Raw genomic sequence first — 26,292 nt, forward strand, 5'->3', positions numbered from 1 at the left:
CAATATCATTGTTCCGTTCGTTTTTGTTTTTTTTCTTTATACAAAGAGGCGTGATTTATTTCATCCCTGCCAAGTTACTGTAAAGCAGTTGTTTTTAACCCGTGGGTCGCGATTCAAAATTCGTTCGCCAATCCATTTCATTGGGTCGTTAAGGATATGTGGACAATTTTTTTTCCCCAATATACCTATGTATATTGGGGAAAATATTACTTATTATCAAAATATTACTCCTGTGCATAGAATACCTAAGTCATTAACATCTAAGGCTAAAAAAAAATCATAGACATAGAAAATTTAATTGAGGTGAAAAAAACAGCCTACATCTACTCTAGCCTTTTAAATCTAAATTTAATTTTAAATAAGAGTGTTAATGAAGATATATGGGTCGCCAGTGTCAATCTGGACAAGATTTTCGGTGCAGCCAAAGAAAGGTTAAGAACCACTGCTGTAAAAGTCACTGAAACCTAACATATGACCGACTAAGTGATTGACTGACTGGTTGACTAACTTACTGATTGCCTCAAGGACTTTTTGACTAACTGATTAACTGACTGGCTAAATGATTTTATCTTATTTATTTATTTTTTTTTTTTGTAAGAGGGCTCTGGGCCAAGGGCTACAAAAAAGAGAGAGAAAAAAAAAAGAAAAGCTCACTAAAGTGCCTAGTGCATTAGTCTCTAAAGAACAGAGCCAAAAATCCAAAATTGACGAAGTTTCTTGAGATCTCCTACTTAAAAATTTTGAGTTCAAGTTACAAGTAAGGGGAAATACGGAAACAGACATTGAGTTGCAGTTTATAAGTGAAAGAGATGAAAAGTTGAGAATATTGGTTACGTCTTATATTAAGGAGATGGACAGAATAGGCACGAAAGTAGAATAGATTTATTGAACAATTATATGAATGATTTATAGATTGATTGACTGACTAACAAATAACTGATTAATTTACTGAGATGATTGATAACTATGCGTCACAGCAGAGGTCATAACGGTGCCACGGAGAAGGGAGAAGAGTTGTGGAAAGAGAAGTGTGCCTTGACTTTAACGTATTTCGAGTGTGATGCTCCATAACAAGAATTCAAGACGTGATTCTAGTGTTTGGGAAAATGGAGACGGAAACTCAGATTTTTGTCATTTTCATACCAAAAGGGAAAAAGTGATAGTAGATTTTTACAGCACGCACACCCTTGACGTGACAAAGGTAATTATAATACCAATGTGTGCGCCACGTGATGAAAAGTTTATCGACGTAAAAGACAATCCCCAAAATGTGACTGAGGTTGTTGATGTATATGTTGATGTAAGCTTGCATTAACGTCTGGTCCCGTGTTGAGTGAGACAGAAGGGACTGATGTATATTGTTTGTACTAATATTTGACTTTTGTCATTAGTCTGTATCTGTCATGCATCCTTCTTGTCAACAATATCAGAGTTTATAATGATAACTAGTATCCTTTTATTTCATGTAATGATAGCAGTCTGTTATGAGATCACTGCGTATATCCTTGATAATTTTACAATACCCAGAGCTGGGCATCGCCACTCCAAAATAACCTCGCTACTCGTTACTGCAATACCCACAAACCAGTCTGCTGCGCTGCTGCAGAGAAAAACGCAATACAAGTTACTGTTACTTCGCTTATCTGTTACGTGGTGGATGTGTAATCTGTAACTGGGTCACAAAAATTATACATAATAAATTATAACAATATAATTGAATATGATTTAAGTTCACCAAGGTAACAAATTCAAAAGACTAAGGAAAATAAATTGTGAGAAGCCAAGCGCCAACCAAACACAAACACGTAATTCCCCCCCCCCCCTCTCTCTCTCTCTCTCTCTCTCTCTCTCTCTCTCTCTCTCTCTCTCTCTCCACGTGCATATGTGCGCGCGCGCGCACACACACACACACACACACACACACACACACACACACACACACACACACACCTCCCCAGTGTAGTATGCATATATCAGTGTCTTGTGGTCTGATCTTGTCTATTATTCAGTCTGAAGAAGCTCTGCCTGAGCGAAACGTCACCAGTAAGCTGAAGGCTTCGTCTCAGTGTGTTTTACGCACCTCACTGACACTACTGAGTGGGAAATAGAACTTCAAATAAAAACCGTCACACTGATACTGATTTTTCTTAAATTCTGGAAAAGAGTGAGTGTGGGATATTCCGGTGGCCAACAGGAGTGCAGCGCTGATACAGATGAAAGAGAGGAAAAGAAAGTGAATTAAGAATAGGGCGAGGAAGAATAACTGAATAAGTGTTCAAGAATTGTGGTACAAGGCAAATTTCACAGCAGCTTAAATTACTATTTTTCCTTGTGCAACTTTTCTCGTCAGCGCGTATTACTGCTGTTCACATTTGATTCCCGAGACCACATCAAAAGCTAACTAGTTGAGGACGCCACAATTACTTATTACTAAGGTTCTGGCATGCAAAGCGTCAGCCGTCCTCAGACACTGATGCAGCTCCATTTAGCTGAGTACTTAAGCTTGGCATCTACTAAGAACTTAAACATGCATTCGCAAATAATAATAGTAATAAATAAATAAATAAGAAAAAAACTCATACCAGAGTCATTGATAGAAAGGCACCGTGGAAATTAATGTCATTCCTTAAACACTAATACAAACACGTCGATGAAACAAAGCTCATCAATGCTGCGAACATTCACACATCATTCGCGGCGATGCACGTTTGCAACTCATCAAGCCTGAAATGTTATTAATATTCACACATGCTGAAACTCACCGTGTGTGTGTGTGTGTTTGTGTGTGTGTGATTTATTCACTTACGGTCGTCTGCTGATCACCCAACCAGCTGTTCTAAGGAAAGAGCTCAGAGCTCATAGTGACCGATCTTCGGGTAGGACTAAAACCACTGTCACACCACACAGCGGGACGACGAGGTCACAATACCTCTGGTTACATCCCGTACCTACTTGCTGCTAGATGAACAGGGACTACACACTAAGAGGCTCGCCCATTTGCCTCGCCGCGCCAGGGATTCGAACCCGGGCCTTCTTGGTTGTGAGCCGAGCGTGCTAACCATTATACTACGCTGTGTGTGTGTGTGTGTGTGTGTGTGTGTGTTTTCCCTCCACCGTCACAACTTCGAATTGATTTTTTTTTTTTTCTCCCTCTTTTTCATAAACATTTTTCAAGACTTCAGTAAGCTTCAGAGAAATAATAAGACTCGGTTCTATTCCAAAAACACAAATAAATCATAGGTATATATCTTACCACCTGAAAAACTGGCAATCCTGCTGAGTGCTTGCATCGCGAGGGACATGACGCCATCCCATCATTCATTTCCAAGGAATGAAGACATCACTAGGGACGTAATAACAAGGGCACGGCGGCATGATGGTGGCGGCTGGCATGTTGTTGGGCACAGGAGACTGACGATCTGCTAGTATTACCGGAAGTCTATGTTCTCTGCACCCCGTCTCGAGCAGTGAAGAGGAGTCAGAGAGCTGAACGAAGCGGTGGAATAAGGGCCGTTCAACTCTCTCTCTCTCTCTCTCTCTCTCTCTCTCTCTCTCTCTCTCTCTCTCTCTCTCTCTCTCTCTCTCTTTCCGTTACAATTAAAAACACTTCATTATGGACGAGCATGTCAGCAAACCCACCGATGTTCGAATCCGGTTCAGAAACAAGATTTATGGGCATTAAAGTGTCTCGGTATTTTGTTTCTTTGATACTCACTCGACTGTCCAGTCCATGCAGCCGTACAGAGTAAGTACTGACTGACACCTGGAAGAGCAGAGAAGCCCAGAGTACACAATGAGGTCAGGAAAAATGTAGCAAGAATACACGAGACAGAGGGGGTCCATTGAAGTAAGTGTCACTATCCATATAAAGCATTAAAAGAACACCTGTACATGGCATCACGTGAGACTGACAGAGCTGAGCTCTTAGTTTGTTAGTTAATTTTACTGACCAAAATGTGCAAGTTTACATTAAAGAAAAAGTTACAAAATCCTCATTGGTCCAAGTAAAAGAAGTATACTTTAATACACTGCAATCAAAATTCTGTCACCTGAGTATTCTTCAAGATTGTGAGATGCAAAGTAACAAACATTAGCTAAATATTTACCATTATTACTATAACTAATATAAATACATAGCTTGATATAACATCCAGCACAATATAACCAATATATATCAATGTAATCTCCGGTATGTATATCATTTTAGTGAAGTATATGTCCTATAATATATAAATTATAAATATATAAATACATAAATAGTCAAAACTTCGTACACGTACCTACACAAAGTATTTACGTCCTCTGTTTCATTAAATAACACATCTAAATTTTGTATGTTTACCATATCATTTTTTCCTGGTCTGTCCCGTCAGTGCGCACTCCATTAATACGTGGTGCTCAGTCTGTGTGGTCTGACCGTCACACGGACACACGCAATTCCCGAGGGGTGCGACTCCAACGGCTGGTCTCGATCCTTAGGGCATGAGACATCAGTCGAATTCTAGTAAACGTCATATGTGTATAATCAGGGATACATCTATGTCATCAGAGTAAATGTTATGAACACCAAGACTGGGATTCAAAACTGATTTGTATTTGTATGTGTGGTATTTTGTTGCTTCTTCTGGTTTACTGGTAACTAAGTTTATGATGTTGTCAAGAGGGTTTATAGTATTATCATACTGCATGGCACTTTGAATAAACTTAAAACCAGGGGTATTAGCGTCTCTGCATAAGTTAAATACAACATGAAATGGTTCGTTTCTGTCGAGTGAAGCCAATTTTTCTCTCCAAGAACCGTTTTCGTCGAACACACACAACATGGTTAACTGGCCTAATTCCCGACTCAATATTATATTAAGTTTGAGCTCGTGTTATTTCTCACGCCCACGAGGCATTTCATTAGTTTATTATACTGGCTGGTTAGTGACGCATAGTTGTTCGTCAGCCACGACTCGCAGCTGTATGTCAGTTCAGCTAACACAGCAGCGTCAAACACACGTCTCTTGTGACAGTAAGGCATGTCTGGGTTGGAGACACAAAATATAAAAAATTTGTTGACGACTGACTGAGACTTCATTTCGTGTAATGACATCACGTCCTTCATACGTCCGCTGTCGGTAAATCAGGCTCCTAAATACTTATATCTGTCACAATACTTAATGATATGTCCCTCGATCCTTAATGGAACTTTATCACAATCGGTATTACTTATGACAAAAAATTAAGTTTTGTCATCGTTAATCACCATTCCATAATCATTACAATAATCGACGACAACTCTGAATTTCCTGATACACATATCCCGAGATGTTGCTAGAATTACTTACATGACCCCAGTCCCGGGTCTCCCACCAAGTGGCTGTGGACTGGGTAGTATCAGTAAGATACGCCACTCAGTTTTTTTTTCTCTCTCTCTCTCTCTCTCTCTCTCTCTCTCTCTCTCTCTCTCTCTCTCTGGGGAGTGGAGAGGTATCACAATCAAGAACCTGTCCGGACTCGATCTCTTGACCCTACTGTTTTTATTCGGCCTGCCAAATCAACCCTGCGCAGAGGCCCCACTGTTGCACGGCGCGGAAAGCAAACTGGGTGCCTCGCCAGGCTGCTGCTTCACTCTTAATGGTGCTCTCTCTCTCTCTCTCTCTCTCTCTCTCTCTCTCTCTCTCTCTCTCTCTCTCTCTCTCTCAGATAGAATAGCTGTTATATCATACTACACCTTTTTTAAATCAACACCCTCACCTTCCATCAGTCGCCCCCACCACGACCCTACATACTCGTACGTGACACATTCACACATGGTCGGGACGCCAGATGTTCTATCTATTCACTATTTCCTAAGACTTCTTTGATCATACTATAGAATGTAACATTTCAGCAATGGAAAAACGTTTTAGTTTGATGTGTAAGGCAAATAATGAAGTTACTCTCAGCATAGCTGACTCTCTGTTAGTTCATCAATTTAGGAATAAAAGAACTTTGAAGACAATGCTGTAAATCTTGTTGTTTTGGTGGGACGTAGCAAATATATATATATATATATATATATATATATATATATATATATATATATATATATATATATATATATATATATATATATATATATATATATATATATATATATATATATATATATATATAGAGTGTATAAATGGGCAGGAGGTTTTCTCTTGTACATATTTCGTTGAAAGTGATACTTAGTTCAGCGTTTATGATTTTTTTCATGATGTTTTCTTTTTTCTCGAAGGAGTGTCTTATTCTCTTTTGTAAGAAAACTGATGATTTTCCCGTAGGATATCATCTTCGCCAGACCGCGATTTCGGGTCCTTGCCCCTTCTTCAGGCAGAGGAGGTTACTGTCTTCTCGGAGGTTGTGTAGAGAATGACAGGCCAGTGTCTGTCTCCTTCGAGAAAATGAAAACATCATGAAGAAAATCATAAACGCTGAACTAAGTACCACTTTCAACGATATATATATATATATATATATATATATATATATATATATATATATATATATATATATATATATATATATATATATATATATATATATATATATATATATATATATATATTGTGTGTGTGTGTGTGTGTGTGTGTGTGTGTGTGTGTTCTTTTTTTCGGTTTAGACTGGGCCATATTAGTGCGTGTATTTTTTGGACTCGATACTTTCATTCAACGAACAATTTATTTATTGTTCCTCTTCAACGAATAGGTGTCCGCGGTAAGAACAACACAGGATTTAGACGAGGCTAAATCCTGAGGAAGGGAGGAGGGGAAAGGAGAGTGGAGGGAGATGAGGAGGGAGGGACAAAAGGAGATACTACAGTGAGTTTAAGCGGCTGTTATTTTTTTTTTTTTTTTTGCAGTGATAAACAGGTAGAGGGAAAGGTTGCAAGTTGCCTGGAAAGGATCTCTCTTTCTCTCTCTCTCTCTCTCTCTCTCTCTCTCTCTCTCTCTCTCTCTCTCTCTCTCTCTCTCTCTCTCTCTCTCTCTCTCTCTCTCTCTCTCTCTCTCCTACTACTAGTACTACTACTAATACTACTACTACTACTACTAGTAATAGTAGTAGTAGTACTACTTCTACTACTACGACTTCCACTATTACTACTACTACTACTACTACTATCACCAAATCAATAAAAGAAAGGACTATTTCAGTTTTGAGTAAGGATAAAGTCAGCAATATACTGTAGATTCATGTGTTGTAAATGGCATAAACTTGCAAAATACAGCACGCAACATAAAATTGACCAGAAGTATTTCTTTGTTCATATTTCCTTCTCGTTTTCTTTTAACTGAATAAATTTTACAGTTGAAAACGAAAGTATTACTTAAGAGCTACAACTTAAAAATTGTCAATGATTTCTTACACAGAAAATTAATAAAATAAATAACCAGTTATTTGTTCTGATTAAATTGTTCATACTGCGCTTTCCAATTCAAGTTTATCAGTAAATACAGTGGACGTCCTGTGGATCACTCTAAGAAATCACCACGACCACCAGTTGGGAAGAGAGAGAGAGAGAGAGAGAGAGAGAGAGAGAGAGAGAGAGAGAGAGAGAGAGAGAGAGAGAGAGAGAGAGAGAGAGAGATCCTTTCTAGGCAACTTACAACCTTTCCCTCTGCTTGTTTATCATTGCAAAAAAAAAAAAAAAGTAACAGCCTCTTAAACTCACTACAGTATCTCCTTTTGTCCCTCCCTCCTCATCTCCCTCCACTCTCCTTTCCCCTCTCCTCTTCCTCAGCTCCCTTGTTATACTTTCTTTGTTATTTATTTATTTATTCATTTCCTTTGTTATTTATTTATTTATTCCCTTTTTATCACGTTAATCTTTCCTGTTCTGTTCCTGGTCCTCTCTCTCGTTCGTAATTGCAGCTGTTCTCTTCTCGGCCTTTTCTTCCCCCATCCCGAGGCTGCGCTTCCTGCAGCGCTAAGGTTCACAGTCGCACAGCAACGCAAGCTTCTCTTGCCCCTATGCGTTTCAGGGCGCGTTACATAATTTTTCGAGAATAATTCCCTAACAAACTGATGAACTGGGATCACACTTTGACAGAGCGTGTTTCAGACACCGCTAATTTTCGGCACTATGGTAACAAAAAAGTAACAAAAAATAACAAAAGTTATTAACAGCAGCGTATTAACGGGCGTTAATGCTTTGCCAGCTGCCGGATGCTTGAAGGCGTCACAATATTGTTGTGACGTCACTCCTTCGGCTCCGCCCCACCGAGGAGGATCAGTTTCTTAATAGTGATATGGAGTAAATATACAGCGTTCTGAGTATTATGTTTGCATAATTTGTACAGCCATCATGTCCCCTATCCTTTCATTAACGATGCATGCCTGGAAATGATACATTGCTTCACAAATTCTGTAGATGAAAGTAGTAGGTACAGTAAACTACTGTATACCTAGAATGAGATGAGAACATATCAAAGGTGCATAATGCTTTCAAGTAATGTATAAGGAACAGAAGGCTGTTTTAATTAAAGCAAAGAAAAGTAAGGAAATTCAGCTTAATGTAAACACTGTAAGATAACGATGTGCTACAGTGTCATTTAAACGGTAATGACAGGCTGTTCCCCAAATACTATTATAGTAGCTTGCTAATACTGCAGGACATCAACCATGTAGATTCACAGTATCACTAGCAGTGGCAAGCGTGATATCATCTTTCAGTGGTTGAGAGGAGCGTGACGTCACAAGGAAGTCGTCGGCCAGTTGGCTTGGTCTTGCGCGATGTAAATTTGCTAAAAGCGTCTTCTGTTTATAGCACTGATCAAATCTAGATCAATAATCTGGATCTGAATCTGACCTGGATTCGCCCGGGTTAAAAGGAACACTTGGAGCCATTACTGATGAAAGCAATAATAACACAAGCATGTTGCTGCCCAGATGTCACAAGCGGTAGACTACTGATGCTCAGTCTAAGGAAGTATCAACCAGGACTACGGCCTAAATTTCCTGAAGAAGTTGGGCCAAGAAGGCCACCCCTGAGGGCCAGTCACATGCCTACCCAGGCAGTGCGAGACTGGGTTCCGTGCCTGGCCATGAACATTGTATTTTAAAGTTTCACACAAAGCTCTCTTGACACATGGCATGCTGAAAGTACTCGCTGCGGTGAAGTACACGTAAGGTGAGGTTAGCCTTGCCTGCGTGCTGACACTATTGACACCATTACTGAGGCACTTCATAAGTAAAGATGTGTTATTTTCGACTGTATTATTTTCCTTTGCCTCATCATGTAGTCGTTGGTAGAGGTGGTAATGGCCATTAAACCAAAATTCGATTTGGTTTGTACTTTTGCAACCCTTGCTTAAAGTCTGATGAAACCTTTCTAGGCTTCCTTGAGATGTGAGTGACAGTCTAAGAAATAGTGTGCTCAACTCCCAATTCAGCTAAGACCTGCTGAAAAAGTTTGTTCCCTGATCTAACTGGATTTGTTTAGGAATGCTTTTGGAAGTCAACATATTCAAGAGCGGCTTCAGTATGGATTTAGCATTGATGTTTTTTTAAAGGAAATGCCTCAGGATACCTAGTTGTCAAGTCCACGACAGTGAGCAAATGCTCATTACCTTTTTTAGTCTTAAGAAGTTGTCCTACACAGCCAGTTATTATTTTCTCGAAAGGTTTATGAGCCACTGAGATAGAACATCTTTCTTAATCTCAGGCAAGTGAAACTGAGACATAATTTTGCAATAGGTCTTACGAACATCCAAATGTACATCATAACCATCATAAGCCAGTTTAAAAACAGAATATCTTACTGACGATGGAAAAAGTACTTGATAAGTCTCAGCCTGTAAATCATTCTTTGTCAGATAAGGGAGTCGGTTAACCCTCATGAAAACTCCTTAATGGTGGTAGAAAGCGGGTAAAACTGCATTAAGATGATTTCTGTCAACCGCGACATGCTGCCAAGGATGGATCAGAGTTGTGTTTTAATAATTAGTCTTCTCTGGAAAACACTTTATTATGATCATTATGAATTTTAGGGACAGGTGGAGAATGGGGTTCTTTAGAGGTCTTAGTGAGTTTGCATTGAGCTCGGGTTACAGCACGTGCAGGAAAGATATCAAATGGCTCATTCAGAACTTTAGGGAGCGGTATGTCCACAGTAATTACACTGGGAACAATATGTGTTCCAGCCAAGTCATTACCCAATAATAGTTGTACTCCTCTGACAGGTATTTGCCTGTGTGTAACTGCTACATTAACACATTAAGGTTCGAAAACTGGACATTACAGATAAATTTTTGCAAGATGGTATGATGTATGAGATGTTAAATTTAACAAAAGCACTTTTCTCCAGTGAAACTATTATACTAGTTAGGAATAGCGGCATGGACCAAAATGGACTGAGCGCCTCCGGTATCTCTCAGAATGGAAATGGAGAATTTCTGATCATCCCTGCCAAGTGCAACATGCTTTGTGAAAGTAAATGCATTCTTGAGAAGAACTGGTATTAGAAGCAACAGGCTTAGCATGGTAAGAGTCATTCTTTGAAAACTGGCACTTAGGATGTTTACACTGAGAAATGGTATGTCCTGCTTTCTTACAATAAACACGCATGGTCTGGTTACCGACTGCACTATTGTTTTTCGGCCTTTCACTCAATTTATGCAAGGCATCAGCAGAGGTATATGTTACATAGATCCTGCAATCTATCCTAGGCACATTCCAGGACTCAACCTGTAAGGCATGAACATCTGCAATCTCAGCCACCTTAAGAAGTTCCTTTTCGTTGCTCTCCTCTATGTTTTTAAAAACTGGCAAAGGAATTCTACTCTTCCATTCTTCCAAAACTATAACGTTTACAAATTTTGAATAGGAGGTGATATTTAATGCTTGTAACAATTTTTTGAACTGCCGCTTTTTATTTGTGGCAAACTCTACAAAAGATCCATGTCTTATTTAAGTTAAATTCCTGAATTTTTACCCGTAACTCTCTGGTGTGATGGCATGTGCATGAAGCATTTCTTTCTTTACAAAATCAGTCTTCTGGTTTATCCACAATGCTGTAGACACTCAAAGACTTTCCTGATAACTTAGGACCTATATAGGTCATCCACTTCTCTTTAGGTCATTCTTTTTTTTTTTTATGTAGGAAGGAAACTGATCAAGGGCAACAAAAATCCAATAAAAAAAATGCCCACTGAAATGCCAGTCCCATAAAAGGCTCAAAGCAGTAGTCAAAAATTTATCAATAAGTGTCTTGAAACCTCCCTCTTGAAGGAATTCAAGTCATAGGAAGGTGGAAATACAGAAGCAGACAGGGAGTTTCAGAGTTTACCAGAGAAAGGCATGAATGATTGAGAATACTGGTTAACTCTTGCGTTAGAGAGGTGGACAGAATAGGGGTGAGAGAAAGAAGAAAGTCTTGTGCAGCGAGGCCGCAGGAGGAGGGGAGGCATGCAGTTAGCGAGATCAGAAGAGCAGTTACCATGAAAATATCGGTAGAAGACAGCTAGAGATGCAACACTGCGGCGGAGAGAGAGATGCTGAAGAAAGTCAGTTAGAGGAGAGGAGTTGATGAGACAAAAAGCTTTTGATTCCACCTTGTCTAGAAGAGCAGTATGAGTGGAACCCCCTAGACATGTGAAGCATACTCCATACATGGACAGATAAGGCCCTTGTACAGAGTTAGCAGCTGGGGGGGAGGTGAGAAAAACTGGCGGAGACGTCTCAGAACACCTAACTTCATGGAAGCTGTTTTAGCTAGAGATGAGATGTGAAGTTTCCAGTTCAGATTATAAGTAAAGGACAGACCGAAGATGTTCAGTGTAGAAGAGGGGGACAGTAGAGTGTTATTGAAGAAGAGGGGATAGTTATCTGGAACGTTGTGTCGAATTGATAGATGGAGGAATTGAGTTTTTGAGGTATTGAACAATACCAAGTTTGCTCTGCCCCAATCAGAAATTTTAGAAAGATCAGAAGTCAAGCGTTCTGTGGCTTCCCTGAGTGAAAACAATAATTACTGCCAGTGAGGTCTAAAGCACTGGACCAGGAGGTGCTGTAAATTTATCATTAAACCCAACCGTGACCTCACTGAACGTTTCACTTTGTGTCTCACAACACAAGGGGACAGTCACAGCCTGCCCTCTAAATACAACTCTCTTCCTCCACACAAAACTACAAGCACCTAATAACACACACCCTTCACTCAAAATTCCAAAATTATCATGGCGACTCCTACGCCAGCCTCGGAGTCCCCATCTGGGGAGGGGACCATAAATGTCCGCAGGTCGGACTACCCTTCTGTCAACGACCCTAAGTGTCTTGACACCCCCCTCAACTTTTTCTTCATTAACTTCTGCAACATTCGTAGTCTTAGATCTAATTTTCAATTTGTATAACACCACCTTTCCTCTTCTAAACCTCATCTTCTTTTCCTCACTGAAACTCAGGTGTCTGAGGCAACTGACAGTAGCCCCTTTTCTGTTCCCTCCTACTTTCTCTATCCTCATTTTCGATCCAAAGCTGGATGCTGCATTTATGTGCGCAATGACTTAACCTGCTCTCGTGCCCACGCTCTTGAATCTTCCGAGTTTTCCACCATCTGGCTACGACTACAGAGTCATTCTCATACTAAATTTATCTGTGCTGTATACCCCTCACCTAATTCCTCTGACTATAAGAAATTCTTTGACTAAACTTCCAAATTGGAGCACATTCTGACCCTCTTCCCTTTTGCAGAGATCTACATTCTTGGAGTTCACCACCAGCTCTGGCTTTCCTCTCCCTTCACTGACCATCCTGGTGAACTAGCCTTCAAGTTTGCTATCCTCCACGACCTAGAGCAATTGGTGCAACACCCTACTCGTATTCCTGACCATCTCGGAGATACGCCCAACATTCTTGACCTTTTCCTAACCTCTAATCCTTCTGCTTATGTTGTTACTCTCTCTTCTCCGTTGGGCTCCTCCGATCACAATCTCATATCTTTATCTTGTCCTATCGCTCTAATCCCTCCTCAGGATTTCCCTAAGTGAAGGTGCCTCTGGCGTTTTGCCTCTGCTAGCTGGGGGGACCTGAGGATGTATTTTGCTGATTTTCCTTGGAATGACTACTGCTTCTGTGTCAGAGACCCGTCTTTGTGTGCTGAGCGCATAACAGAAGTGATAGTGTCTGGCATGGAGGCATACATTCCTCACTCTTTTTCTCGATCTAAAGCTTCCAAACCTTGGTTTAACACAGCTTGTTCTCGTGCTATACATGATAGAGAGGTGGCCCACAAAAGGTACTTAAATCTTCCATCACCAGAATCTCATGCACTTTATATTTCTGCCTGGAACCATGCCAAGTCTGTTCTCCAACTAGCCAAGAACTCCTTCATTAACAGAAAGTGTCAAAATCTTTCAAGATCTAACTCTCATCGCGACTTCTGGCATCTAGCCAAAAATATCTTCAATAACTTTGCTTCTTCTTCTTTCCCTCCTTTATTTCAACCACATGGTACCACTGCTATCACATCTATTTCTAAAGCTGAACTCTTCGCTCAAATATTTGGTCTAAACTCTACCCTGGACGATTCTGGGCTTATTCCTCCATCCTCTGATTACTTCATGCTACCTATTAAAATTCTTCGCAATGATGTTTTCCATGCCCTCACTGGCCTAAAACCCTCGGAAGGCTTATGGACCTGATGGGGTACCTCCTATTGTTTTCCGAAACTTTGCCTCCGTGTTTGCAGCTTGCCTTTCACCTCTGTCTGTCAACATCTACCTTTCTTTCATGCTGGAAGTTTGCCTACATTCAGCCTGTCCCTAAAAAGTGTGACCGTTCTAATCCCTCAAACTACAGTCCTATTGCTTTAATTTACTGCCTATCTAAAGTTTTTTAATCTATCCTCAACAGGAAGATTCTTAAACATCTATCATTTCACAACCTTCTATCTGATCGCGAGTATGGGTTCCGTCAAGGCCGCTTTACTGGTGATCTTCTGGCATTCCTTACTGAGTCTTGGTCATCCTCTTTTAGAGATTTTGGTGAAACTTTTGTCTGTTGCCTTGGACATATCAAAAGCTTTTGATAGAGTCTGGCACAAAGCTTTGATTTCCAAACTACCCTCCTACGGCTTCTATCCTTCTCTCTGTAACTTCATCTCAAGTTTCCTTTCTGACCGTTCTATTGCTGCTGTGGTAGACGGTCACTGTTCCTCTCCTAAATCTATTAACAGTGGTGTTCATCAGTGTTCTGTCCTGTCACCCACTTTCTTCTTATTATTCATTAATGATCTTCTAAACCAAATTTCTTGTCCTTTCCATTCCTACGCTGATGATACCACCCTGCACTTTTCCATGTCTTTTCATAGACGTCCAACCCTTCAGGAAGTAAACATTTCACGTAGGAAAGTCACAGAACGCTTGACTTCTGATCTTTTTAAATTTTTTTATTAGAGCAAAGCAAACTCAGTAATGCTCAATGCCTCAAAAACACAATTCCTCCATTTATCAACTCGACACAACCTTCCAGACAACTATTCCCTCTTCTTCAATGACACTCAACTGTCCCCCTCTTCTACACTGAATAAACTCGGTCTGTCCTTTACTTATAATCTGAACTGGAAACTTCACATCTCATCTCTAGCTAAAACAGTTTCTATGAAGTTAGGTGTTCTGTATCTCCGTTAGTTTTTCTCACCCACACAGCTGCTAACTCTGTTCAGGGGTCTTATCCGTCCATGCTTCACATGTTTTGGGGGGGTTCCACTCATACCGCTTTTCTAGACAGGGTGGAATCAAAAGCTTTTCGTCTCATCAACTCCTCTCCTCTAACTGACTGTCTTCAGCCTGTCTCTCATCGCCGCAATGTTGCATCTCTAGCTGTCTTCCACCGCTATTTTCATGCTAACTGCTCTTCTGATCTTGCTAACTGCATGCCTTCCCTCCTCGCTGCACAAGACTTTCTTCTTTCTCTCACCCCTATTCTGCCCACCTCTCTACTGCAAGAGTTAACTAGTATTCTCAATCATTGATTTCTTTCTCTGGTAAACTCTGGAACTCCCTGCCCGTTTCTTTATTCCCACCTTCCTATGACTTGAACTCCTTCAAAAGGGAGGTTTCAAAACACTTATCTTTCAATTTTTGACTACCGTTTCGTCCCCTATTCGGGGACCGGCTTCTCAATGAGTTTTTTTTTTTTTTTTTTTACTAGATTTTTGTTGCCCTTGGCCAGTATCCCTAAAAAAAAAAAAAAAATATATATAACAGGAAAAATTGTGAAGGTGTCTGCTGTGCCTTGGTTCATGCTAAATGTGAGAATCTGGAGAAAGAAGATGACGAGGTACTCAAGTGTGACCCATGGGTTAAATCCTATTGTACGAATACGGGTTCCCATCAGTTAATTTATTCTCTGGTTTCCGTAACAGACCAACACCGAAAGGAGGAAAAAGTGGCCAAAACAAATGAGGTAGGACTGGATGAAAATAAAATTATCCCTATGCTTGAAAACTGGGAAGCCAAAATGAGAGATAACTAGAAAAGAGAGATGACGACAGCTATGACCAGAGGCTCTTGATTATGTACTGCTCATTACACCAGTGATACACAACATATTTTGATGTAACAACCACATAGAACTTGGGATGCTAGATACCAAAAATTAATATAATCCTGAATTAGGTTTATTGCTGGCCACACTCAAAATAAACTTAGTTTCTTTTTTTTTTTTTTTTCCATCAACTGGTTTATGGCATTGTCACTTGGCACAAGGATCCCACAACTCCAACATAAAGAACTGTTTATTCAGAGAAAAATTATATGAAGCCTTTGCTTTTTTATATAGATACTTACATCATATAAAATTATATAAAATTAATCTTTTTGTTATAGGATTTTTCATTGCCTTATAAATCCCCGGATGATTTATAAGAACAATGCTACCGTACCACACAAAAAAATATATATTAGACATAAACCCATGGTTGGTGGCAGCTGCCCTTAATTTTAACAACCAAACAAACTAAAGTTGAAAAACACACAAACAAATTAAGCAAACAAAACACAACAAAATTACCCTCCAGCTTAATATTAATAACATTCAACCTTTAATCAAATAACCCCACCCCTGCCTCATGACAGCGTGACCAGCTGGCTGTGCCTCATCACTGGAAATCCACTCTCAAGGGAAACTGGTTTACAGTGCTCATGATACAGGAGTGGAAGCTACTACCAGACGAAATAAGTTTCAGCTCCTTCAATAGCCGTATTCAAGTTTGACACATATAAAGCGTTACGAGCAGTAAAGGGCTAGCAAACAAGTAGTAGAGGTGGGGATACAAGAAACTTTTCTTATTTCTCCACCATCCAATACTAGGTAAGCAATAATTTCTCCACCATCCAATACTAGGTAAGCAATAATAGGTGAGCAAAACAGAAAACACTTAAATATATAATCCTACTGAGGAGGACAATGCAAAATACAAAACCACAGGAGCTTCAGATGTACGAGATGCTGACGACCATCCAGGAGGGAGCCCGTGGAATGCAAGGTAGTGAAGACCACTAGCGATGGTGGAACTGTCCTACCTCCTGTCCTGGCGCCGAGGATATAAAGGCTTGGGTGGAGCAGGGGAGAGGCAGAGTGTTTGGTGTGGGGGGTTATACACAATACTCCTCTTGATTGGTCAGGTGAAGGTTGTGCAAGGTGGTGGTAGTGGTGAATCGTACCACCCCTAACTGCTGGTTGAAGGGTGGCATGAGGAAGTATCGTTGGAGATAGACTTGTTTGGGTGGTCATAACAATAAGTTTTGATAAAATTAACCAGCTAAGTAAAGCACAAAACATAACTGCCAGACGCTTAAAGGAACAAGCCTGTCCAACGCTGCTCCCTTCCAAAAACATAGGAATTGGTTTCCTTATAGACTTTGGGTTGTATTTACCAGCATGCATTACATGTTGCCTACGGCACCGTGGCGTAGATGTGTGACCCACTGACTCCTGGAGCCTCTAATAGACTTTTGGGTTGTATTTACCAGCATGCATTACATGTTGCCTACGGCACCGTGGCGTAGATGTGTGACCCACTGACTCCTGGAGCCTCTAATTGCCGGTGAGGGGTGTCAGCAGCACCAGGAAGAGGCATATTCTCATAAAAAGGTGAACGAGGCCGCACGCCGTGTTCTGGTAGTATGTCATCGTAGACGGGTTCCTCTGAGTCCTGTGCAGGCCGCGATACAATCACTCGGCGTGCTGAGAGGTTAGGCAGAATATCGCAATAGAAGCCTTCATTGTCTTGGTCTGTGGTTCTTCCCTGGCTGGTGGTGATCTGCAGGTGGCAGTTGGAGACGATGGGCTGAGATTGGAACCTCATCTCATTCACTGCAAACAGTTACGTTGATTGAATATAGTGAAAGACAAAACCAGAACAAAATTATTGAAGAATGGTGGTGGTGGTGGTTGTGATGGCAAGGAATATCAAAAAGTTTTAAGTGATTCAGGGTGGGTTATGGAGTCAGTACAGCACGAGGCAGGCTCTCATCATCCGTAGCATACACACACACACACACACACACACACACACACACACACCAAAATTTCATATGGCGACTCCAAAACCAGCTTCGAAATCCACAAATGTCCCCAGGTCGGACTGTTTTTTTTCTGGTATAGACCCTATATTGAAATGACCATTTTTTTCTTAATTAACTTCTGCAACATTCGCAGCCTTATATTTAATTTTTAATCTGTGGAACAACCCCTCTCCTCTATTAAACTTTATCTTTTCCTCACCGAAACGTACATGTCTGAGGCAGCTTCCCTCTTCCTTTCTACTTTGTGTATCCTCATTTTCAATCCAAAGCTAGATGTTGATCCCATGTTCGCAATGACTTAACTTGTCCTCGTGCCCACACTCTTTTATCTCCCTAATTTTCCACCATTTGGTTATGATTGCAAAGTCGCTCCCAAACTAAATTAATCTGTGTTGTATACCTCTCACCTAACTCTTCTAACTATACAAAATTCCTTGACTATTTAACTTCTAAAGTGGAGCCCATCCTGACTCTTTTCCTTTCACGGAGATCTCTATTCTTAGAGATTTTAAAATTCACCACCATCTTTGGCTTTTCTCTTCCTTCACTGACCAAACTGGTGAATCTTTTAACTTTCGTTTTCTCCATGAGTTCCAGTTAGTGCGACACCCTGTTCGTTTTCCAGACTATCTTGGAGATTTGCCAAACATTCCTAACTTTTTCCTAGGCTCTAATCCTTCTGTTACTCTTTTCTGTTGTGCTCCTCCGATCACAACCTCATATCCGTATTTTGTTCTATTATTCCAATTCCTTCTTGTGCTACATGTATTAGGGTGTGTGTGTGAAACAGTGCGAGTGTCTCATTTGTATGATGTAACGGTGCGAGTGTTGTTAGGTGGTGTCGGGATGGATGTTGTGGTTTGAATGCTTCGTCAGGATTCACGATAGTATTTCACAGTAGTTTACTTTCTGCCTGTAATTGGGAAGTGGGTCAGATTGCACCTGGCTGCTGTCAGTACAAGTTCCTCTGCACTGTCCCTCTACGTTTGCTGTACTCTGCCACGAGGCAGAGTGACGAAACATATACGCTTATATGTTATATACGCTTTCAGCACGCAGAGTGCAGAGTGGTACCATCAGAGGTGGTGAGTGCAGAGTGGTACCATCAGCGAAGGAGCAGATAAGAAAAAAAAATTTGGTTTAGATCATTGGTGAATAATAGGAAGAAATTGGATGACAGAACAGGATCCTGAGGAACACCATTGTTGATTGACTTAGGAGAAGAACGGTGACCGTATACCACAGCAGCAATAGAACGGTCAGAAAGGAATGAATGAAGTTACAGAGAGAAGAATAGAAGCCGTGGGAGGGTAGTTTGGAAATCAAAGCTTTTGTGCCAGACTCTATTTAAAGTTTTTTATTATGTCTATGGTAAAAGCGAAAGTTTCACCAAAAAAACTATAAAAGGGGATGACCAAGAGTAAGGAAAACCAGATCACCAGTTGGGCGGCCTTGACGTAACCCATACTGGCGATCAGATAGGAGGTTGTAAAGTGATGAGAATCTTCCTGTTGAGGATATATTAAAAAAAAAAAAAAACTTTAGAGAACATAGAGGATATATTAAAAAAAAAAAAAAAAATTAGAGAAGCATGGAATTAGTAGTGTGAGGGAAGCATGGAATTAGAGCAATAGGACGGTAGTGTGAGGGATTAGAGCGGTCACCCATTTTAGGAACAGGTTCAAGGAAGAGATACAAAGGAATTGGTCCTCAAATACAGTGGAAGTGGACTGAGTAATCAGGTTATTGGTAGTTATTAGGGAGCTTCAAGAGAAAATTAGACAAATTTATAGATGAGGATGATGGTGAAGATTAGCAGGTATGTTTCGCACAAGGATTGCCACCTGTAGGTCTGGTAACTTTTTGTAGCTTCCCTTACTCTTATAATGAACATCCTCGGTCTGTCCTTTACAAATACTCTGGAAATAAAGTAAATAAACTGGAGACTTCATATTTCATCTCTAGCTAAAACAGCTATGATGTTAGGTGTTCTGTGTCTTCTCCGCCAGGTTTTTTTTCACTTCCCCATATGTTAACTTTGCACAGAGGCATTACCCGTCTATGTATGGAGTATGCTTTACATGTATGGAATTCTACTTACACTCCTCTTCCACACAGAGTGGCATCAAAAGCATTTCGTCTTATCAACTCCTCTCTAACTTTTTTTCATCTATTTCATCATGGCAGTTTTTAATTTCTTGCTATCTTCTACTGGTATTTTCATGCTAACTGCTCCTCTGATCTTGGTAAGTGCATACCTCCCCTCCTCCCGCGGTCTCGCTGCACAAATCTTTTTTTTTTTACTTTCTTTCACCCCTATTCTGTCCACCTCCTTAATGCAAGAGTGAATCTCTATTCTCACTCATTCATCCTGTCAAGACCAACTACAGCCAGCTCTCACAGCTTATCCCTAAATTACCTCCTACACAGCTCACTCATTCATCCTGTCAAGACCAACTACAGCCAGCTCTCACAGCTTATCCCTAAATTACCTCCTACACAGCATAGTGTAGGGTAACAACAACAAATCAAGGAACCTATTGGTCACCAGCAGCTATCAAGCCTCTCAGGTCGTCACACGGTTAAACCCACCGACCGAAAAGGAAGCAAACCTCAGTTTAATCCCCCAAGCTGGAAAGAATTAATGAGCCACATTTAAACGACACACACCCAAAGCAAGGGTAATACCCCCACTGGATAAATCGCCCACATTAATGAAAACCACCCACTGTCCAGCAGAAATATTACGTTCTATGGCCAGAGAGAAGCCTATCTTCCAAGAAAGATCCCACCTCCTATAAAAATTGTTGGAAATCTGAGGAGAAAGTAGACAATCCTCAAACTCCTGATAAGCACAGCTGCAAGCCCGGACTTTTTTAGAAGCATTTGACAAGCACACAGAAGCATACACTGTTCATAGGCAGAAAGGGGCGGGAGAGAAGTGTCTGCTCCCATCAGAATACAGGCACAAATATGATGGACAATCAGACAGTTCAGACTGCAGGTGGAGTCACTATCCAGCCTACAGGAGTAGCGAGGTAGAAGGGCTCTGACACACCCTTGAAATGATGATTAGGACTGTCCAAATACTGGCCTCCCGTGGAGCTTAACTAGTACTCAGTATAATAATACATCATACAGTAATCCCACCCTTAAGTGTAAAATAATAATATACCTTCCCTGTCCAAGTGTAAGTATGCCTCTCTCTCCGCGACATCCATCATCTATGCCTCTCTCTTCGCGACATCTATCATCTATGCCTCTCTCTTCGCGACATCCATCATCTATGCCTCTCTCTCCGCGACATCCATCATCTATGCCTCTCTCTTCGCGACATCCATCATCTATGCCTCTCTCTTCGCGACATCCATCATCTATGCCTCTCTCTTCGCGACATCCATCATCTATGCCTCTCTCTCCGCGACATCCATCATCTATGCCTCTCTCTTCGCGACATCCATCATCTATGCCTCTCTCTTCGCGACATCCATCATCTATGCCTCTCTCTTCGCGACATCTATCATCTATGGTATCCAGTTCGCTACTGACTGAATAAAGGAAGGCACCACCCCAATCGTGGGTGGCTCGTCTCCCACCCTGCCACTCGCTCCCTACTCAACGCATCTTTCCCTTAAGCTGATCACTATCTTACAAAAATCACAGGACCTTTATTTGTGGGATCTGGGTGAAAAATAATTGCACTATGGGAAAAAGTAACTCTTCTGTTGTATGACTTATCAATTTCACCTCTCACAAAGGAATGGGAGAGGAGAAAATCGGGTAGGGAACAACAATTTCAACTTCTATAGAGTTTTACATTAAACACTGTCTCTGATCCATCCAGGACACATGCACCCGCGCTATCCCCCCCTCTCTCTCTCTCTCTCTCTCTCTCTCTCTCTCTCTCTCTCTCTCTCTCTCTCTCTCTCTCTCTCCTGTCATCTCCCTTCTCCTCCTGTTTAGATTTCTTTTTTCTTCTATTTATCTCTTTTCACTATTTCACTGCACATAACATGTCTCTCACCTTGCAGAAAAATCGTAAGTTACATAAACTTCCGAAATTATTGCACATACAACAAGCAGACTCAAGGCTCTGCACATGACTACACACTAAAAACATGTCAGAGTCAACTTACATCAGATCATCATCAAAGAGCGCGCACACAAAATTAAAAATACAGAGAGCACTATAACAATAACATAAAACAGAATAATTACCACTACTATAACAAACAGGGCTTTCTTCAGAATACACTCAGGGTCGTTTTCTCCTCCTCATTCTCCTCCCACAAGATTTTTCTCTACCTCTCACACAGGACCTGTGATCTCGGCGACATTGGCGTGAGGACATTCCCCTACAGGGAGTCGTAGTTACCACGTTCGTAGTTATCATGTTTTCTCCAGCAGCTACGATCGCTCCTGCTTCTCTTGTGACTCTTGTATTTTCTCCTCCTTCTCCCTCGTCTTCTCTTACTTCTGTCTTCATTATCACTCCAACCACTCGCACCTCTCCTCTCTCTGCTGCAGAATCAACTTAACACTGCACAAACACAAGTCACCCAACACCGACATCCCCGCACTCCTGACACACTCAACGCACCCACCACGCGCTGTAGCCTCCTGCTGATTCGTCACAGCACTGCCAGACAATACTCTTCCTGGCCAAACGAAACCCATTTCTGAGTCACAAATCTGGGCCAACTCTTGGGCCCCACTATTACTTGTCACTGGAGGACACACTGCTTCCTCCGCCAAGCAGTCATTGCCCTTATCCCTTTTCGTCTTTGCCCGCTCCTGGTTCCTTGGAGCCTCCATATCACACCCATAAAATAAATGAACTAAAAATACCACTTCTTCAGCAAAAGTAAGAGGAGTCACATGCCTGCTCTTACTCAAATAAAACGATAATTCTGGAATGTGATCCGGCCAAGCCTGTTTCTCACTATCAGGCACAACAACGCCATCACTCCTCACTCTTCACCGACTACTCGATGACACAGGAATCGCTACAACGAGCTGATGGTTGCTCCTCTCCAGGACGCAGCACACACATTCCCGCACCCGAAGCAAAACTCCTGCATGTTTCCATCCAAACACAATAAACTCCGGCTCTAATCCAACCTAATCCTAACCTAACCTAACCTAACCTAACGTGGCCAACGTGCATCTGGGCCATCACCACTGGTCCCAGCAACTACTTCCACGTACAATCACTTTGCATCATACCCGACTCCTTGTAGCTTCGAGGACGGCGGCACCCATCATCACATGCTATCCTACTCGGACCCCAGCACGTGACACTTAACAACTTGCCGACATGAAGCCCCCCAGCAACGTTGTGGGCACTTCCTGAGCGGCAAGCAGCACACCATCACCGGCAGCCTCACTCAGCACTACCTCTCGACACTTCGCCGTAACGCTCACGTCAACTACATCACAACTGCGCAAAGGAGCAACATCTCTCACAATCCCCAAGCAAGGGGAGACAATACCAGCCACAGCACGAGGGAGAGGATCCGTAGACAAGAAATAATCAGACCTGCCTGCCTGATCAACGCGGCAATACTCAATAAACGTGGCCATACCCGGCCACCAGAACCGCCTCAACTGCTCCCGACTCAATCCGACTTCAAATCTGCCAATTAACGGACCTCTACGTGCTACCTGCACAGGTGCCTCCTTAACAGTGAATGGCACAACAGCACGGAGCATCAAATCTCTGTCGTCCTCTCTCCGCCGGTTATTCAAAACATTGTAATTTTCTATTAACTCTGCCCGATCCTTCATATCCTTGCTGCCTTCTCCTGCCTTGGCAAGAAGTGGAGCAACACGTCCCAGAGGGACAGAACCCTCTTCTGGTACCCAAGTAATTGCAGTAACAGCAATCAAACCAAGCAAAACACCCACCATGTCTGGTCCCAGCAGGGGAGTAGCCTGCTCCCCACCTCCGGTACACTCCCACCTCTTCCCCTCCCCGCCAGTGACCCCCAACATACCAGACACACCAGATTGGGGCTTGGACAGAGTACCGGCGCCCACAGCCTCCAAGCCAGGTGACAACTCTGCTTGAGCGTCATCTCCGGGGTACTCTGCAGAGTAAGGCAAGCTAGCAAACAAACTAATCAAACCCAACACTCCAGCCTCACCCTTGACAGCACCCCTAACAAGTCATGACCTTCCTGTAATAGCTTTGCTCTGTCGTGGTCATCCCCAGCAGTGCGACTCAAAGACGACCCTAACTTTGGCTCTCCCAAACCCTCGCCAGTGGGACATGCCTAACCTTTGGTGACTCGTGTTGGCTTATTAATGGTTGAGAGACATGAAACGAACATTCTTGGGCACTTTTTTTCATTATAATTCAAAATGTTAACATTGAAGTTTCCCATTATATAAATAGGTGTTTTGGAGCCGGAAATAACAGATATGATATCCTGAATAATACAAAAAAAATCTTATTTCTACTATTTAGGGGTCTGTAGATCATACCTACTATGAAAACATGTGGGCAGGTAATTTCTAAAAACAGAGATTCTGTGTGGTAATTGAAACAATAAATTGCCTAGAGATCGGACCTTAAAACTATTACTCGTAAAAATAGCAATGCCAGCACCATGTGTATTTTTATTATTAAAATGGAAATTAATTATCTTAAAGACTAGAAATAGTATCATTGAGATGAGTTTCACAGAAGCATATAACATCATATTTTGCATTACTTACGTTTATACACTGTTCAACACAACTCTCAAGGTGGAGGGGAATACTGGAAATATTGAGAGCATATAAATTTAAGACATTGTGCTCACTAAACATCACATTTGGATCATCACAAAAAAGTAATTGCAATTAGGTTCGAATAAGTTGTGATCAGTAAGACAATTGTTAAGCATATCATCATAATGTTTGTAAAGATCGTATACCATATCGTTAATAATATGGAAGGGAAAATGGTGTGGTACAGTATTGTCCAAGAAAGAAATAAGTTCAGTACTGTCTAAACTGGCTAAAGGAAAAATGTCACAAGACATGACTCCGTAGATGTACAGAAGGGGAACTCGTTTGGCTTACCAATAGTAAATTATTTGTTCTGTTCCGTTGGGACCCGCCTGCGTGAAGCTCTTTTGTTGAGGGCATCCTGCTGTTGTGTCGATGGCGAGTCCCGCGGCCTGGATTCCCTGACAGGGCGATCACCATCCACAAGGACTGCCTCAGCTGACACACATGGGGTATCGACTGTCCTCACCACTGTATCTCGGTCCCGGACGTCAGCCACGCCGGCAGATCCATCACTAGCTCCATGAGAAGATTCACCAGCTGTCCTCGACTCGGCAACATTAGCAAAAGTGGTCCCAGCGCCTCCACCCATGGCGCACTCCATTGCTCCACTGGGGTCGGTGCTGGATCTCGAACCACTCACCCCTACTGAGCTGCCGATGGTCTTATCCTTTGTGATTAGCTTGGTGTGGCGGAAGTAAGCTACCTTGTCTTCACTCTTAGTTTGCTCGAGCTTCGGAATTTGAGATTTCTTGATCTCTTGAGAGGCTGGGCACAAATCTTCGTTGATGTAGATTTGAGTTCCCCGAAGCTTCGTGACGTTTCTCATCACCTCTACACGATCACAAAACCGGGTGAAGTGGCCAATGGTGGCTGTTTGGCGGTTAGGAAGGTGTTGGCCAGCTCAATGTGCTCTTTCTAGCTGTATATTTAGTAACTGTAGTTTGTCTTGAAATAGTTTTCGAACTTTCTCGGCTGACTGTTCCCATGTTTCGTTTCGGTCTTCTGCCACTCCCACAAACAGAAGGTTGTTGCGCCTACTATAATCCTCTTGGTAATTACAGCGGGCCTTCAGATCTTCAATAGACTTGAGACTTGTTTGTAGGTCTTCCGATGGCTAGTTTATAATTACCTTGTTATTCTGCTTGTCATGTTTCATTTTATTCAGTTGGTGCTATAGGTCGTCTACTTCGTTCTGGGAGAACTCCAAACTAGTTTGTAGACCCTGCACGGTAGCTTGCAGTTGCTTGCACTACTCACGAATTTCCTTCATGAGTAAATCCGTGGCACCACGATTAACTTGTTCTTGAGGGGACAACAGAGTTTGAAGAGTAGAAGGATCCATGACGGTAGCAGTGAGCAGGGAAACTGTAGGGCTGGAGCTACCACGAAACATGTCCACTCGCTATGAAGGTTGCGAGGAGAGAGAGAGAGAGAGAGAGAGAGAGAGAGAGAGAGAGAGAGAGAATGGGATACAGGGAGAGGGGCAAATGGAGAGAGGCAGAAGGAGAGAGGAGAGCGGCAGGCAGGCTAAAGTTTGTAGTGGTGTTAGGGAGGCAGCAGCCGCAGGAGTTAGCCGCGCGCAACGTCATTGCAAGGGGCGGGGCTAGCCTTCCCAGGACGGAATCTCAACTACATTTAGGAATGCGTTAGGAATACTGGTTCATTGACTTGTACACTGTTGTTTTTCACTTGCTTTAAACAGGTTTGTCCACTTAACTTCCAAAGTGGAGCACATTCTGACCCTCTTCCCTTTTGCAGAGATCTCCATTTTTGGAGACTTCAATGTTCACCACCAGCTTTGGCTTTCCTCTCCCTTCCCTGACCATCCTGGTGAACTAACCTACAACTTTGCTATCCTCCATGACCTAGAGCAATTGGTGCAACACCCTACTCGTATTCCTGACCGTCTTGGAGATACGCCCAACATTTTTGACCTTTTCCTGACCTCTAATCCTTCTGCTTATGCTTTCACCCTTTC

General features: G+C 41.9%; 1 protein-coding gene across 1 annotated transcript; it reads right to left on the bottom strand.

Annotated features, from left to right (window-relative positions):
* Window positions 1–15,727: 15,727 nt before the first annotated feature.
* On the bottom strand, window positions 15,728–25,192 carry LOC135093910 (uncharacterized). The gene is made up of 3 exons (XM_063993575.1): window positions 24,606–25,192; window positions 24,258–24,300; window positions 15,728–17,325 (listed from the first exon to the last, which is right to left on the bottom strand). Exon 1 carries the CDS (start codon window positions 25,138–25,140, stop codon window positions 24,616–24,618), a length of 525 nt encoding a protein of 174 aa, XP_063849645.1. The 5' UTR covers window positions 25,141–25,192; the 3' UTR covers window positions 15,728–17,325; window positions 24,258–24,300; window positions 24,606–24,615.
* Between the last annotated feature and the right edge of the window lie 1,100 nt (window positions 25,193–26,292).

This window comes from Scylla paramamosain, chromosome 44 (assembly GCF_035594125.1).
Source record: "Scylla paramamosain isolate STU-SP2022 chromosome 44, ASM3559412v1, whole genome shotgun sequence".
NCBI classification, from domain to species: Eukaryota; Metazoa; Arthropoda; class Malacostraca; order Decapoda; family Portunidae; genus Scylla; species Scylla paramamosain.